General features: G+C 39.0%; 1 protein-coding gene across 1 annotated transcript in view; it reads right to left on the reverse strand.

Moving 5' to 3' along the window:
- The window catches only part of cep112 (centrosomal protein 112kDa), a 108,272-nt gene that overhangs the window by 75,111 nt on the left and 15,431 nt on the right, over nt 1-17,730 (reverse strand). The window contains exons 5-7 of the mRNA XM_015387031.1: nt 16,855-16,932; nt 10,353-10,403; nt 10,184-10,249 (exon numbers count right to left, since the gene is read on the reverse strand). Of these exons, the coding sequence (XP_015242517.1) occupies nt 10,184-10,249; nt 10,353-10,403; nt 16,855-16,932 (195 nt within the window). The remainder of the gene's footprint in view (nt 1-10,183; nt 10,250-10,352; nt 10,404-16,854; nt 16,933-17,730) is intronic.

Here is a 17,730-nt window from a genome sequence, read left to right on the forward strand (position 1 = left end):
AATTTTACATTTTATTTGCCCAGAAACAATTTTTACTTGCCCAAAGGGCAAGTGAATTTTACATTTTATTTGCCCAGAAACAATTTTTACTTGCCCAGTATAATGTTTGATAAATATAGTTTCTAATATTCATTTTTGTATATATATCAATTAAACATATTTGTTTTTTAAATGTTTTTTGTAATTCAGTATTTTTTAAGTTTCCTAGTGTGTATATGCATGCGATAATGAACTCAAGCCTACATTACCGTGTTAACATGCTTTTCAATCCCTCCTGCACATTCTTTTTAAACTAAACTTTGCTTTAAACTGTTGTATGCTTAGAAAAATATAAATTATAAGGTTAAAAATCTAAAAAAACTTGGCAGGTTAAAAACCTAAGATAAATCACAAGACAGAAGTCAATGTCACAAATGAATGACTTTTATTTTAGAGTCACGGTATGTTTATACGAGATACCGGTAATACTATTAATATAATGTGACTTTTCTAGAGAATCATTATACATAGTTATTTTATACAGGGTTTCCACAGTCTTACATAATTTCTGGGTGGTGGGTGAAAAGGGTGGAGGGTAAAATAGCCTTGTTGTTGTTTTTTTAGCCTGCCAAGTCGAAAAAAAATGTGTCTGATTCGCGCCGGACAAAAATCCCCGGACAAAATTCACGCCATCTGGCGTAAAATCACATTGCTTTTTGCAATCACGTGGCTTTTTCAAATGATGCGAGAATGTTTACAAATCAACAAAAATGGCGCCGGCGAATGTCAGTGATTTTAAAGTAATGTTGAGTGATAAATAATTTTTTTTTGCGATCATTGCACTTGCCTGGCGGGCAAATGCAATGAAATTTGTCCTCTCCCGACAATAAAATCTACTTGCCTCGGGCGATCGGGCAAAGGTTAACATTGAGCCCTGGCCATAACATATATTCCCTATTTTTTTTTTCTTTCATTTCATCTATCTCTATAACATTCCATCTTTCCATCCTTGTAGATTCCATATCAAAAGGCACCAAAAAAAGAAAAAACAACTCAACTTTAGTGGTTTATGAATATTTTGGAATCGTGAGATAAAAAGGTGGAGGAATCCCATTTAGCTGCTGTGTTGTATCTGCTGAAGAACACTTACAGAACATTTCCTAAACTTAGCAGCATCTTACTTTATATCTCTCTTTCTAGATAATAAGGCTGGACAAACCTTCTGGCTACAATTCTATCTCACTTTATTTTGACAAGGAGCTTTATGAACAGACAAGAGAGTGAGTGAGTATGAGACTGAGAGAATATCAATCAATTTCTCTGATATAAATCCATAAAGCACAAAGGTAACAAGAACAGAGGAGATGTGTTTGAAATAGCAACTTTATTATTATGAAACACACTAAATCCCCAATGGCTTCCTACCTCAAGCACAATCTTGAAAGCCAGCTGCAGATCTAGTCCCCGTAAAAACTACTGAGACTCACAAGGTTACCCTTTTTTAGCTTTGAAAAGCGATCAGATAAGACAGGCCATGGCCCTCTAAATCACAGGCTCAGAACCCAAGCGCCATCCCAGAGGAGTCGCAGATTAGAGAGACTGCCTCATTATGGCATAAGAAAGCAAAGGGGTCAGATCCCCAGTCAGGGGCTTGCGACCATTACACAACAACTGCTTGACACACATCTACCAGCCTGCTGCCAACTTTTCCTGAGGTCAGGCACTGAGGGAAAAGCTTCAAGATGGCATGTACACACAAAGTCTAAAAGAAAGGCTGTGTGATTTAATCATTCTGTCAGTATCTTCTGTAATCTCTAGCCTTAGGCCTGCACTGAGCTAAAACTGACTCATCAGTCACAGTTTAATTGAATTTCCAAATAAAGGCCCGGCCCTCTTAACACTAAGCACTTTCAGAGTATGCTCTAGGATTAGTGGGACTTTGGTGCTCCTGCAAGACATCCTCCACAACTCACCTATAAGCTGTCACATATGTGTAAGTAAAGCTTATAGGGAAATGCTCCACCTCAAGGCATGCCCTGCACACATAGACTCCCAGTGAAGGGCATAAACAATAGTCAAGCTGTGTCAACACTAAAGGTGTTTTTTATGCTCTTATTTGATGGATTTGAGCTGTCTGTAGATACGGGGGCTACGGCTGCCCTTCATGCTGTAGGTCCTGAACATATCCTGCATGCATTTCAGCTTGTTTTTCACTGCTGAGATTATGCCATTGTCAACTTCCCAGTAATAGTATTTCAATAAATTAGCACCACTATCAAAAAATAAGTTTTTATTTTAAAACTGTAAAAAAAAAAAAAAAAATAGTCTTACTCAGAGGTAGGTCAAGTAGTAGAATTACTCTACCATTTTTTTTACTCTAGTAAAAGTAAAAAGTTGTCATCAAAGAAATTACTTAAGTAAAAAAGTACTGAATAAATGATAGAGAATAAAAACAGATTTAATGTTTATAAATGAAGCTGGCAAACAGACTTAATGTGCAAGTTCTGGCCTTTTAAAGACTCAAATATCTAAAGAATACAAATAAATTTCATACTTTAAAAGAACAAATTTGTGCAAAAGAAATACTCTCTTACCATGTTAGGGCAGGGTAACTAACTTCCGCTCTTAAAGTCTACTTTTTACCCGATTTTGTAATAATTTAAATTACTCACAGAGGACAGAGTAGTCAGAGATTTTACTCAAGTAGGAGTAGTGATACAATACAAGAATATTACTTAAGTAAAAGTAGGAAGCACGGCACAGTAAACCTACTCTTAAGAGTACATTTTTTTTCAAAGTTACTCAAGTAAATGTAACTAATTACTACCAACCTCAGGTCATAACTGAAAGCTATTTTAAAGAAATGGAAATGTCAGCTGGGAACGAAGGGTGGTGCATCTCAACCGCTGCAATTGTAGATGATAAAGTTGGGCCTGTTTTTCAGTGGTTAGTCCTGTTTCTCTACTAGATATAGCTCTTACTGTGACCACCTGTACTGTATGTGTTCCCTTTCATCCTTATGGACAAGAAAACTGGCTCAGAGTTCATCTGCTTAAATGTTTCTCTATTAACTTTTTTTTCTTTAGCTTTTTTTAATTGTCACAAGTACAAAGCAAAGTAATGAACTCCCAGCATTTAACTCATCCCCTTGGTGAGCAGTGGGCTGCCATTGTGGGGCACCCAGGGAGCAGTGTGAGGTTAAGGGTTTTGCTTAGAGTCCCAGAGTGGCAGTCTGTGGGAGTGGGGCTCGAACTCAGGACCTCAGGATTCCAAGATCTATGCCCTAACCTCTAGACCGCCACTCCCCCAAAACTGAGCCATCTGTTGAGCTAATTTACCGATACCTTTTCTAACCAAGAAAGTATTTATGAATCATTGTTTCCATGTTGATTTTGCATGTCTGCTTCTGTCTCTTTGAACCTCCAGTCAGCCTTCCGGGGCCTCAACAGAAGGCTGCATGATCGGATTGCTGTAGAATCAATGACACAATAAGCGAATATCTACTGTCACTACATGCACATCTGGGAGAAGGGTAAATAACTTGATGCAATCACAGACATGGGCAATGTGGAGTCAACAAGTCATCTCCATGTCATGTATTTGCTCTACCCAGCCACTGAAGCAGGTGAGTCCAATCTTCACCGTGAATTAAAATCTGGGTAGATTAAATACATGACATGGAGATGACTTGTTGACTCCACATTGCCCATGTCTGTGCAATCAGCTGGATTGCGGAAGGTAAAAATTTAACAGATCTTTGTGAAATGTCTTTCTAAAGCACCTTAAGAGAGAGATTTTGTATGTCTTTACAGAAAAATACCTTTAAAACTGTCTTTTATTTTTTACCCTTTTATGACTAAAACATGGTTTAAACCTCAGTAGTTCAGTCCCGATGCATCCATAAGGCTGTAGCCTATTTTCCTCAATTAACTTTGGGTCAGAAGGTCCCGCACTGTTCCGCAGATGTGACGTCAAGCATGTCCATGTTAAATGGATCCAACCTAACCAACAACTGAAGCGTTATCTTTAAGATGATTTTTGTGAATACTCAGAAGCGACCAGGTAAGGTGATAAAAGTAAAGAGTTACAAGACGAGCAGAAGGGTGCTGCAGTTCTGTGTTTTGGTCACAGGTGGCAGTATCATCATACAATTCTGTAATGTCTCTTTAAGGTGGCACGTTCTTTGAATTTTCTGCTATATAAATAAACTGTATACATAATTATTAGGGATGCTAAATCAGAACTTTTGCTGCCGATCCCAATACTGATATCCTAGAGGGCCGATCACACCGATTGGCTCTTCATTTTTTGATTTAAGCATAAATGTTACAACTGTGATCTTGCAAATCTGAATCAAAAAAATCCCCTTAATTTAGACACACCATGCAAAAACCTCATGGAGGAGGTATAATTGTGCGCTGCTTCGTTCGCAGTCTTTTTTTCTGTAGTGCCCCTGCATAACTTGTCATACTTTGCTTTTTTAAAATGTCACGTTGCAATCGGTGTATTGATACATTTTGATGTGCTTAACCTCAGACGAATTTTTGCCATTACTAAATGCAAATTTCAGGTTATTTACAAAGTACAAAAGTGTGACATGTCAATGTTTTAGGATTTACTGTTGCATTGCAGAGTGAGGGAAAATGGGGACAGACGCTGCAGGCACAGCCTCTACAGGCTGCCAAGTAAGAGATACATATGATTGGTTTCTGTGATCGGTATCAAAAGATGGTGCTGATTGGTGATCTGCAATCATCAAAATTGGGACAATTTTGAGGGGTGCTGATCCATGGGAACACCACTAATATTTATGATCATAAATTTGAATATATGTATTTACCGGCTAATTTAAAAGAATATATTAAAAAAGAAGACATTTACTCTTTTTCAAAATTAATCAAGACATTGTTTCTCCAAAAATTTTTATTGTTTTTAAAAGTAAAAATAAACAAGACTGTACATTTCTCCATAATTGAGCAAACCTAGTCTGCTGTTTAGAAATGTTGGTGTGGGTTACAAGCATGAAGTATCTCATATTTGTTTTGAATTGATATCGAGGTCCTAATCCATTTTATAAACAAAATCAATAGAAATTAGACTATAACATCAAACAATTTAATATTTACTGTATCTCCACAATTCAAAATGATTCAAGAGTACTCCACTGTGAGGGAAGTAGGCTGCCATTTTTGCGGACAATGCCAGAAGTATAACAAAGGGCCAAAAGAAATTGCTGGAAGTTGGTCCCAGATGTCTGAAATCGGTCCTAACTGGAATTTAATTAAGGTTTCCTAAATCCACTGACATTAGGTTTAGGTTTCTCATCCGCCAACGTTAGGATTAGGGAAAGCCCTCAGGATATGGGAAAAAACAAAGGTATTATATATTTAGTTTAGGTATAAATCTACTGACCTTAATTTTAGGTTTCTTTATGTCTCTCTCCAAAAATTCTAGTGTAAACTTTTTATGTGTGTTTCAGGAGTTTATTAACAAAAATATAGCCAATCAAGTAATCAAAGAACAGTATACAACGCATCCTTGCAAAGAGCATTCAGGGGTGTCTATATACACTGCTCCAAAAAATAAAGGAGACACGTAAACAACACAATACAAAAGCATGAGATGGACTCTATAACCCACACAAGTGGCTCAGGTAGTGCAGCTCATCCATGATGGCACATCAATGTGAGCTATGGCAAAAAGGGTTTGCTGTGTCTGTCAGTGCAGGGTCCAGAGGGTGGAGGCGCTACCAGGAGACATTGAGGAGGCCGTAGGAGGGCAACAACCCAGCAGCAGGACCGCTACCTCTGCCTGAAGAGAAAAGACCTCCACCAGGCCACAAATGTGCATGTGTCTGCACTAGCAGTTAGAAACCGATCCCATGAGCATAGGATGACCATACCAATTTCCACTGTGCAGGTCGCTTGGCATTTGTCAGATAACACCAGGATTGGCAAATTTGGCACTGGTGTCCTGTGATCTTCACAAATGAAAGCAGGTTCACACTGAAAGTATTGTGGAGGATTTTCGCAATTAAGAGACCTATTTATATATTAAACCTATGCAAGAACATACGGGAGCCCATTTGTCCTCGTGCACGCTCTGTTTAAAAGATGCTGTTCTCATAGCTCATTCAATCTTACTGTGTCCGAACGTCCGCCCTAACGCCTAAATCCCTCAATAACTATATAGAGTGGACACTATATAGTGGACTTAATAGCAAACTCAATTAACTCACCATTACGACAGACGATCACTACTTTTTGGTCATTGTTGTTCACGTAACTCCTCCTCCACCGTGTGTTGCTTGCGGCATCTTTGTCGCCACTGTTCGGTAGTGACAGCCTATGTCAATAGCAGGCTGCTCTGACAGCAAATCCCATAATGCTTTGCGAGGAGCGCTCTCTGCGCAAAGCATTCTGGGATATATCTGCCTCTTCTCAGGCCTTTCTTTTCTTCTCATACACTTCTTAGACACTTTTTTCTCTGCGAACTTCAATGATTGTCTGAAACTCACTACTATTAAATGAAATGTTTGTAAGCAAAAATTTTGTGTGTGACTCCACATCCAGGCCTCATTGGTTAAAAAATTGGATTGCCATTGATGACTTTTGTGTGATTATGTTGTTGGCACATTTAACTTTGCACAGAACAAAGTATTTAATAAGAATATTTTATTCATTCTATGTATTATTTGGTGTTCCCTATTTTTCTATTTCTCTATTTTTTGTGCATTGCATAACAAGATATTTATGGAAAGATGTTCAAATTGAAGTACAAAAAAACTCTGAATTGTGTTTAATTTGAGATTAAGCAAGAAACTTACCGAATTTCCCTATGGGATTAATGAAGTATTACAAAATTTAATTTAATTAAAGATTTAAAAATCCCTCTTAATTAACTTCAGGTGTGGACTTTTGGCACTGATCATAAAAAATGTGGGGCCCTGCTATGATAGTGGAGTAGGGTGCCTCTCATTTTATTTAGTAAACCTCATCTCTGAACAAGGCAAAAACAATAAAAGACAAAGACGGTCTCTTCAGCTTAAACTTCCCCAATCTAGACATCAAAAGAAAAAACTATGCCTTACTTCTGCCACAAAACCTCCTGTTTCTAATGTGTCCATCTGGGTTCTTCTCTCTGCCTTGTATTTTGCACCAGTGGAAATAACTCAACAGTTTTTGCTTAAAAAAAAAGGTCTGCTCGTAGTGGGGGCCTTCTCACACTATTGGTAAAGGAATGTAGCCTGGGGGCCATTTGCAGTCAAATCAATGATCTCGTGCGGCTCCTGATCCCAATCCATGAAGGGAGCAAACTTGGTCAGTTGGCACAGATGTTTGACGCACTTAGGGTGAGATTTTTACAGAACAAATCTTTAACTCCTAAAATGTTCCATGTCACAATGTGACACCAAATGTTACTTCCCATTTCTAACCAGGTTTCTGGGCTCATCCTTTGTAGTAAATAGAACCACAAGATGCTGGCAGCTTGTACCCAAAAGCAGACTTGGATGCTCCTGTCGACTAATTAATAGGAAGGGATTTGATAGAAACTGAAATATCTTTAAAAAATAAAATAAAGAAAATGTTTAGCTCTTCTGCATGAACTTTTTTTGTGTTTTGAAACTACAGTAAGCACAGATTAACTTTCAAAAACATCTGAGCATTTTGTTAGTTTAAATAAAATCTGGCATGGTTAATTCATCATCTAGCAAATATTTGGATTGCATCCCAACTGCTTTCGACTTGGAAAATGTTTATACATCAGCTCGGTGAAACTTCATACAGTTGCAACAAAAAACCTTTGAAAAAAGAAAGTAAAATCACTCGTAACATTATATTCTGTAGCATCAGATCACAGGTGTTTTAAGCTTTCAGTGCAGAGAATAAATTCCCTTGACGTTCATCCATACTAAGCCGTTCAGCCAGTCAAGGGCAGGATCAAAAAGCCAAAGATGTTTCTCTAATGTTTCTTTTTTCAGTAGCTGAGTTACATCAGGTTACAGATATCGCTGCCATGTCGTTTTAGGTTAAAGAACAATCAGCAAACAGTGTTATGGGATGTAAAGAACATCTCCCCTCTATGTCCTAAGTGTCTTTTGTCTCCCTTTATCCCCAAGAAGCCCTTTCCACACTGCATCCTCCTCACAGCGAAGCCGTCAAAGTGACTGCAGCAGCCGCAAAAAGCCATGACGATTACAGACGAGTCATGCTCAGTTTTATATTTAACGCTGCGTTTAAGGTGCTTGGTGGAAGAAATGACTGGAGGTTTGGAAGTGTTGGGGAGGGTCAGACGGGACTTCAAAGCATGCTTTCAGAATAGGATTTTCTGCTTAAATCCACATAAGGAAAGAAAGAGAGTCATCGGAGGAGGTAGGGAATATTTCTGTCTTCTCAGAGGGCTTGGCCATTCCAACAATATAAGCCATGTATATGGGTGTTTAGAAATGACTTTGGTGTATCCAACACCTTAAAGCAGACGGGGATTTGACTTGTCCATTTAATACTCTTGCTGTCATATAAAAGTAGGCTACATAGAAAAAGCTAAAGGATGGGAATGTATTCTGCCTTTCTAAAGCATTCGTACCCTTTGAACCTAAACATAGGGTCCCATTTTAATCAAAAAGCTATTTCTAAATCAGGTGTCTTTGCCTTAAATGTACATGTTTGTCAGTCTGGTTTTTGACTAGGCCATTATAGCACAGGGATATTCTTTAATTTGAAAACACTTTATTACATATCTGGCTCTATGTTTAGGATGGTTGTCCTGCTGGAAGGTTACCCTTTACTCCACTCTTCAGTCTTTCCAGACCTTTTAAGCAGTTCTCAGTTTTTAGCTCTATAATTTAGAGGATGATGAGTGTCGCAATACAATAAATAAATATCTTATGAAACAATTAATTTATATGTGTCATTAATTAATCAAAAGGAGAAATAAATTCAGCTCCTATCTACAGGTTTCTCATTGCTGCTCATCATTAAAAGGCCAGATTATTGAAAAGCACTACTAAGTTGGTATATTTAGTAGGGATGTAAATAATAATCGTTTTGTATCGATGCATCTATCCAACAGCCAAAGATCCGATGCATCGATACGTCCGCAAGAGTATCGATTAATGTTTTTTTTTCCCTCCGGTCTATTTTTATCCACTTGCTCGTGGGTGTAATTCTACCTCCCGTGCTGCGGTGGCGCTAAACCTATTTTGCCCTCCTACCGCGCTTCCTGGTTATACTCTTACAGCAGGTGGAAAAAGGGTCCCAGCGTTCTCACGCAGCTCGTTCTTCTAAAGGGTCAAACTTCATGGTTTGTTTTGCGCAATTTCGGTCATAAAAGCAAAAAAAGCCGGCCTCCTGTCTGCGGCACTGTTTGCGCTCACCTACAATTTGGAAGAGGTGCAGGGAAGCGTCTTTGGAGGGGGCGGGGACGTCTGGAGCCGAGGTATTGCATTCCACCATTGCACTGATTTTGTTCAGTATTTTTTGATGCAAAGCCTTTTAGCTTCTATAACGCAGGGGCATTATTATTTTTCAGTGAATGAGGTTTTAATAGGCCTAGGTGGAGTGCAACTTTTCTACTTCTGTTATTTGCTGTTGTTTCTACAAAAAAATGCATACCGATATTACAGCTTACATTTATTTATTTTGAATTTGAAACATTGTCTAGCCTGTAAGGTGTGTAAAAAAAAAAAAAAAAAAGAACCAACTAATTGAATCGAATCATATCGTGGGTATTGAAAATAATCGAATCGTTGGGTCATGAAATCGATACTGAATCAGTCACCATGATGGATGTAATTTACACCCCTAATATTTATGGTGTCTATCATGAGCAGCAGATGTCTGAGCTCCTCCAAAGTTACTTAGCTGTTCCTCTTAGCAAAGTAACTTAGCTGGCTTTTCACTGGTATCATATTCTGATTACTCAATAAAATCTACAAATGTTCATCAAATGTCTGATATTTCAACCTGCTTTAAATTTTTGCTAAGTTCATACTGAGGAGGCGTTATGACATAAGTATTTCTATTCAGGGAGCCAAAGGAAAGATGGAAGATAAACAATGCATGCCATATTTTTCAGATCTCTGTTTGGACGTTTTTGAAAACCATTCATTGTTTTTTTTAACTTATATAAGGCATCTGATCTGATCTGATCAAAGCAGTCAGCTTTACATTTGGTTGGGCCTTTTTCAAGCTGAGCTGCATACCTCTTTGCTTTGTAGGCCATGTTCATAGTTAAAGGCACTATTCCGCTCAAAGCTTGACTTCAAAATCTACAGAGATAAGAAGGAAAAAAAAAAACAGGTTATGAAATGATTGAAGAGCTCAAAGACGATAAAGAAATAAACAAAAAAAAAGACACCTGACACAACTTACTGGTGACAGTAAGGGAATGGGCTTCTCCCTCAAATACCTGGGGTTTTCAATCTGAAAGCAGAGAGAAAAACATTCAGACCTCTCTCTTCTCTGCCTCTCCTAACAAAGCCCTGAAACTACCAGAATCCATCCCAAGCAGTGAGTATGCCATAAACAATGTGGACAGCACATCAAAGTCTAGTTTTGTGGCTGAAGCCTCTTCCGTCAACTCCTGTCTGTTTAGAGAGACAGAACCGTCGCGCAACTTCAAGGCTTTGTGTGTGTGGCCGGCTCTGTTTCCGCTCTCGGCTCCCCCTCTGCTGTCCCTTTTGTCAACACTGAAGACCGCTAATCTGTAAGCTATCCCCACTCTGTTTACCATCACATGGAGACCAAAGCGTATACAACCCTGCCAAACACTGACTCGGCATGCTCTTTGCTTACAATATGGGACGCATTGGACTGAAAAGTGTAAGCAGGTTAACCACCTGAAAGTAAGCGGGTCACGGTCCATGTGACTTTGGTGGCTTTACATCAATAAGGCTCGCTAACTGTGACACAAGCTGCAAAAATATCATCATACAGCGCTTCTCTCTGATGCTTTAGAGCCATCTGTGGGGGCTCACATCTAACATCCACATCACAGCCTTTCAAAGTAAGAACCTAAATCTCAGAATGACGGCAACGACTTCCAACGTTAATCTCCAAAACAAACAGAAAGAGTGGGAACAGGAGAAAATGGGATTCTATTTTGTGTTATTAAAAAAAAAAGGAGAATCAATGCTTTAAGATGGTGCTACCCACTCAAAGCTAATCCAAAATAAAAAGAGGATGAGGGAACAGGACCTGGGAGAATTTAAGGACTTTGGAGTAAAAAAGCAGCAGCTACAATGGCTGAATAACGTCACAATCTGCTGCTTCAGGGTGAGAGACATAGTCAACCTTAAAGAGGTAAAGAATGGTTCCTCTGGTTATCACAATACAAGCATAGGATCAGAAAAAGAACCAACTCTGTGTCCATTAGACTAAAGCTGCAACAAGCATTGTGAAGAAAAGGACATATTTTCATAAAGTGGAGCCCAGGATGAAAACTCAAACCAATAGCCAGAAACACCCGGTAATCAGATCTGATTGAGCACGGGCCCACAGAGCAAGTAGGACATGCAGACTAAATCCTGCGGTGTTGTCTTGGCACAGCGTCCCGCTAAACTTGGACTTCCTGCATACATAACCCAGTGGATGTTTGTAAGGAAATAGAAAAAGGTATAATCACAAGGACTCAGCAATGAAACACATCTGCTGATAGCATGCTAATTCACCCACTAAAACTAAACAAGCAGCAGAGAGAAAAATATGTCATTTTTGTTTTCTATTTTAGAGAGAACAGTGATTTTGCTACTGTTTAACATAAAACGATGCTCCAACAAAGAAACTAAAATAAAACATTTAAATTAATAAATATTTTGGAGCTAAATAAACCTAATAGCTTGAAATGTACTGTATGTAATGCATAAATCACAATCTGCTTTCCATGATTTTCTCTTTAAAGCTGAAAATCTTTTTTTAAGTCCAATTCTCTGACATAATAAAAGGATTTGGAGCCAAACCGAAGTGGAATAGCTGATGACATGTCATCTAAAACTACAAAGAATGACTACCAGCTGTTTTAAACACTTTTTTGGTTTTACAAAACAGGCCTTTGTCAAAAGTAATATGTCAGCAGGATGTGTGGCCTCTTATTATAAAAAAAGTATATAGTGAGGATATTTACATTGCCTATATATGAGAAATATAAGATCTCTTTTAAACGTTATGTTTAAATAGATTTTCAACTTTTTTTCAGCTGGTCCTTAATTCTAATAAGCAAAACAGAGTCATTCATATTAACTGACAAGAAAAGCTTATATTGTGATACATATTTCATCCATATTGCTCCACCCTGGACTAAAATATGTAATACTGGAGATACCAGCACCCATATCATCAAAGAGACTGTGGGTTTTGTTTGCGAGTATAAAGCTTTGAGGCCAATATGTCCGCACAGACTGGCAGCGATTGATCGCCCGCTTAGACAGGACGAGATCTGTGCTGTGCATGCTACTTGGTTCAGAGCCTTTGCACTTTGCAAGTGACTTGTTTGTTGTAACAGCAACAAACTGTGGGTGCAAGAAACCCTCAGGTCCAGAGAGCAGATTGAAGAGTTCCGGCTTGTGAAACAGCTCCGTTTTCACAGGGACCACGATGACAAACATGGCTTATAGAGTTAGGGGAATTCAGAAACACACAGCTTTTCCTTCATTTTTCTTCCCTGCTGGAAGGCCAAGAGCCTGCTGGTCGAACAAATATTCCTCACTGCGCACGGCAGCCGAAGTTCAGCTGTAAGCGCAGCACATCATCATAGAAACAATGCTAGTAAGACTAGAAGTAAAGATCCACCTGGTTACTTTGTCAACATAAAGACAGACATGGTATCTCTTCTCATAAATAGTTTAGAGTCAGTGCGGTGAGCAAGAGCGCAAGCAGCCCTACTGAAACTGCTGTCATAAGCATGCCAGACCCATAGGTGGCGCAGTCATACTGCTACAGCAGGGGTCACCAACCTTTTTTAGGCCGAGGGCGACTTCATGGGTACTGAGTTAAAGGAAGAGTTACCAATACTGCCCAATGATCAGAAGGGATCAATGTTCACCTTAACTTCATACATAATAAACATATTTTTATTGGGAGGGAAGAAATGAAAAAAGGAGGGATAGGATGGAAAGAGGAAGGAAGGAAGGAAGGAAGGAAGGAAGAGAGGGAGGATTTGAAGGAATAGAGGAAGGAGAGATGGAAGGATGGAAGGAAGGATGGTGGGAGGGATCAGCGTTCGCCTTAACTTCATACATAATAAACATTTTAATTGGGAGGGAAAAAATGAAAGTAGGAGGGATAGGATGGAAGGAGGGAGGAAGGATTTGAAGGAATAGAGGAAGGAGGGATGGAAGGAAGGATGGTGGGAGGGATCAGCGTTCACCTTAACTTGATACATAATAAACATATTTTTTTTGTTTCTTTTAGCTCCCAATTTTCTTTAATATTGTCATTTTTAAATCTATAAATACTTAAAATAGTGTGTATAATTAAAATGATGAAATGTTCTATAAATGATTAAAAAAGAAGGGTAACAAAATAAAATAAAAAATTCAATCTTAGCCCACTGATGAGCTGTGCTGTTTTCAGAAGTGGCTGTGGGCTCCCCATGAGGCCCCTGAGGGCCCCTTGGTGCCATGTTGGTGAGCCCTCTGCTACAGAATCCCACTAACACTGTGAACTATAACACCGGCCATGCTCAGGCATCTCTCGCAAGGCAAACCCAGCAACACAGGAACATGATGCATGCAGATTACGGAGAGACGGAGCTTCGTATCAAAGAATAAGAAAAGACGTGGCTCACATCTACACACAGAAATATGAAAGCAACGTCTACTTTTAGACCTTCTTTAAAAAATATATATTTTATGTTCTCCCAAAACTGCCTAAAAAAGAAAACACCTTAGAGGTTATCACTAGTCTTGTGTTTGTTGGGTTGAAGTCTGCCTGACATTTTAGTTAATTTTGGTTGCAAGTAGAAGTTTACTACTGCAGGAGATCACAGGAGGGCTCTGTGGCTCTATTAGGTGTCCAAACATCCATTCAAAGAGCGTTACTTTTTGATGCCCTCATTCTAATAACACAAATCTCTGCCTTACTTGCTTACACTTACAAGTCTGAGAGCATTCCTGTTTTCTTCTTGGGTGGCCGTTTTAGATCAAGGCCAGAGTTTATGCCTTGTATGTAACGTCACACTCCTAAAGCTTTTGGCTGTGGTCACTGTGATAGAGTATGCTGACTACATCCCATTAAAGTAGAAATTAATGACAAACTAATATAGGCTGCCTCAGAACATTGAAATGAAAGCCAAAGATGTTCCAGATAGAGTCATTCTTGGCTCTGCTAAAATTTCGTAGGAGCTGGGCACTTTGAAGCTCTGCATCCATAAAACTTGAGCAGGGTGTGTGTGTGTGTGTGTGTGTGTGTGTGTGTGTGTGCGAAGGAACATCTGTTGATTTGAAAGATGCAGGCTTGGGGGAGCGTTGCCAAGCAATGCTTCTTATCAGTGTTTCAACACAGAGGAGAGCAGAGCGGTGCAGTGCGCAGCTTCACGTCTGCAGATAGATTCCTCAGATTACCCTAAGACGGGTTGAGGGGGCTGAAGATGTACGGACAGACGGAAGGGAAGAAACACGAGACAGAACAGAAAACAACCTAGGAATACGCAAGGCGTCGCTCTGGGGGTTCAGCGAAAATATCCCTGTGTAGGCAACGTAGGAGCAAGCTGAAAGGCAAAAGGGAGACACAAAATGAGAGAATGAGGGAGTGAGAGTCATGCAGGTGAGGAGAAGGGAAATAAAAGATATGAGGGCAGATTGCTTATCACGCCCTGACCCGGAGCTCTCTAGACAGAGGAGATAAAACAGGTGCACACATCTCCCTCTGTACAGTTTACACAACCCTCACTACCTAAAAGAGCAGTGAAATGCCAAAAGGAGAAGGAGGACTAAAGGAGGACTAAAGAAAAAGGCTCTTTTCATTATTTGCTCAAAGGTGTCCGGGTAGCTCAGTATCTCCATACTGCTGCGGTTCAGAGTACCTCACTCAGACAGTACTTTGGAGGCTGATAACTGCTGAAAGCACTCAGTCAATAGTAATTACAGGCTCTAAGTGATGGCCTCCGCTTCCTATGGAAGCGATCTGCTGAGATATAAAAGTGTTGCTCAACGTATTTCATCCACCAAACAGCAAATAGAAACAAACACTACAAACTGTAAGTTTATCTCCATTTTGCTGCTGGTTGTATGTTTTCAGAAGGGGCAGTACCGGTAATATTGATGATGGATACCAACATCCCTCCAGGGCAACAAAAACAACAGGAGAAAGTTTGTCATAGTTTGTCTGCTTCTCCTCTGATCACATTAAGGAGAATTCTGACAAGTTCTAATGATTTACTAAAAACTATTTACTAAAAAAGCTAATCCAATGTGAAATATGACCTCAGATAGCTAGTACAGGGTTCCTACAGCATAAGGCAAGTTAAATTCAAGACTTTTTTAAGACTTTTTAATGCAACTTGGAATAAAAATGTAAGACCAAATTCACAAGAAACACAAACACTTCCCATACAGGAAGAAAGCTAAAAACACACAAATGACAGATATATTTAACTGAATTCACAAACTTTTAGCAGGGAACAAAACAAATCAGTTTTAAAGCCACAACATAACCAGTGCTAAGTATTTTTTGCAGCTATAGCATGGTACTGCATGCATTCTTCAGTTCGTCCTCCACCTGTTGCAATTCTGCCATTTTTTCTTTGTATTGTTTTCTGTTTGATATGGTGATAAGTGGAGGTGTTGCAGAGACAAGGGTGGAACAAAACTGAGAAATACCGGCTGTTTCTCAGTAACTCAAGTTTGACGCTTTGTGTTTTGTGCTTCGCATGTGCGACTCCCCTGCCTTAATTCCCATCGTTCCGAGCTTGAATAAGTTCTTACACAAAATACACTGTGCCTCACGTATGTCCCCTGGTACTGGTTTTAGCCATGGAGAAAACTCTTGGCTGGATAGCCAATTTTTCTAACATTTACACTTGCCCATATTTTCCAGACAAAAAGTTAATGGTGCATCTCCCAAATGTCCCGGCCACAACAACGCTTTATTGGTTCCGCTATTGGGATGGAAGCAATAATGGCGAGCCGTTATTTTTTTTAAATAATAAAAAAAAATGTCAATTTTAATGTTTTATTTAGATTACAAAAATAAATCTTAATAATATAATCCTATTTATGATGTTTTAAAAATTAAGACCTATGAAAGACTGATTTAAGACATTTAAATACCAATTAAGGCCTTAGTTTTATTTTGAAGAATTCAATGCCTTTTAAGACTTTTTAAGGACCCGCAGGAACCCTGTGGTAAACTATTCAACTGCCCCGCCATTTTAATCTGAATAATGCTGTGTAGAATTAATGTTTTGTTTTTAACTGGATGAAAGCTTTGAACTTGTTGTGCAGCTCCGTGTTTCTAACCATTATTAAATCCATTTTTTGTACAACTTTTATTATACATTTAACAGACTTGTCCAAGCTTTGTGTATTTTCCAAGCTTGCCTTTTAAATATACATTTTTGTTGGAATAAAGCCACTTTATATTAATCTCTTTAACGGCAAGATCTGGGGTTTAATATGAATTTAAAAAAGGAATGCATAACCAAATGATGAACTGACGCTGCTCTATTTATGGTTAGAAATAAAATAAGTAATTCTGGTAGGACACAAAGCACAAAAAGCTTCTTTTTTTGTTGTTTCTAACAAAAGCTGACATCTTCTCAGACTTTTCAGATGTTTACTCTTGGCACTAACTGCATTTACTGCAGAGAACTAAAGTGGGGGTACTGGCTGGATCCCCCTCAGTACCCAGGATCCTAACGGCATCCCCCTTAACTCACCCCAAGGTTCCAGCTGTTAAGGCAAGCCTCCAGGTCACTGTCATCGCAAGACGCGTTTGCTTTGAGCAGCCCATCCACCTGAGAAGAAAGAGTTGGTGTAAAAAAAATTGCATCAAGAGAAATAGTGAAACAAAATAAAATAAAAAATGTTTTATTTATTGTTTTACAACACAAAGATCAGCTGCTGATGGCTTACTGCCTTTTCACTTATTCTAACACCTTTATAAAAATGAATCTAGTCTTTCTTCCTTAAATACCAACAACACTTTATTCCACATCCAATAACATATTCCCATTCTGTTCATTCAATCATTTAGTTCTCCAGATGTGAAGCAGCTGAACATAATATCTGTCCAACAGTAAATTCCTAAAGTATATGTGCAGCTAGACTCCCCTCCATTGGAAATTGTTTCAGTCTTTTGTTACAGCTGGGCCTCACATTCATATTATGCACGATAATTCAAATGGTTCCAGGGGTTTTGTTGATACTAGATCTGCTTACCCAAGTCAACTTTGTGCAGCAGAAGCACGAGTACGGGAAATATCTAATAAAGGTGAAGGAGCAATAGGAAACGGAGACGTTGTTGAATGTGATAAGAATCTAATGGAGTGCGGACCTTGGGAGGACCTCAGCAGGATGGCGCTGGCACAGGGAAACGGATGAATAGAATAGCTAAGGATTATATGCCTCCTCTGATTAGAATAGTAATGCGACCTCAAAGCTCCAACCTCAGACAAACAGGATAAATGTTTCATTTCAGCGTATGGGAATGCTGGGAATGCACTACACTGACTGCTTAAATCAGCATATCATGGGCTTTGAAGGGCAAGCAAAATTTAAAGCACAGTTTAGAGATGTTCCTAATTATTTCTGGC

The sequence above is a fragment of the Cyprinodon variegatus genome, unplaced genomic scaffold (genome assembly GCF_000732505.1).
Source record: "Cyprinodon variegatus isolate N-32 unplaced genomic scaffold, C_variegatus-1.0 Scaffold384, whole genome shotgun sequence".
Taxonomy (NCBI): Eukaryota; Metazoa; Chordata; class Actinopteri; order Cyprinodontiformes; family Cyprinodontidae; genus Cyprinodon; species Cyprinodon variegatus.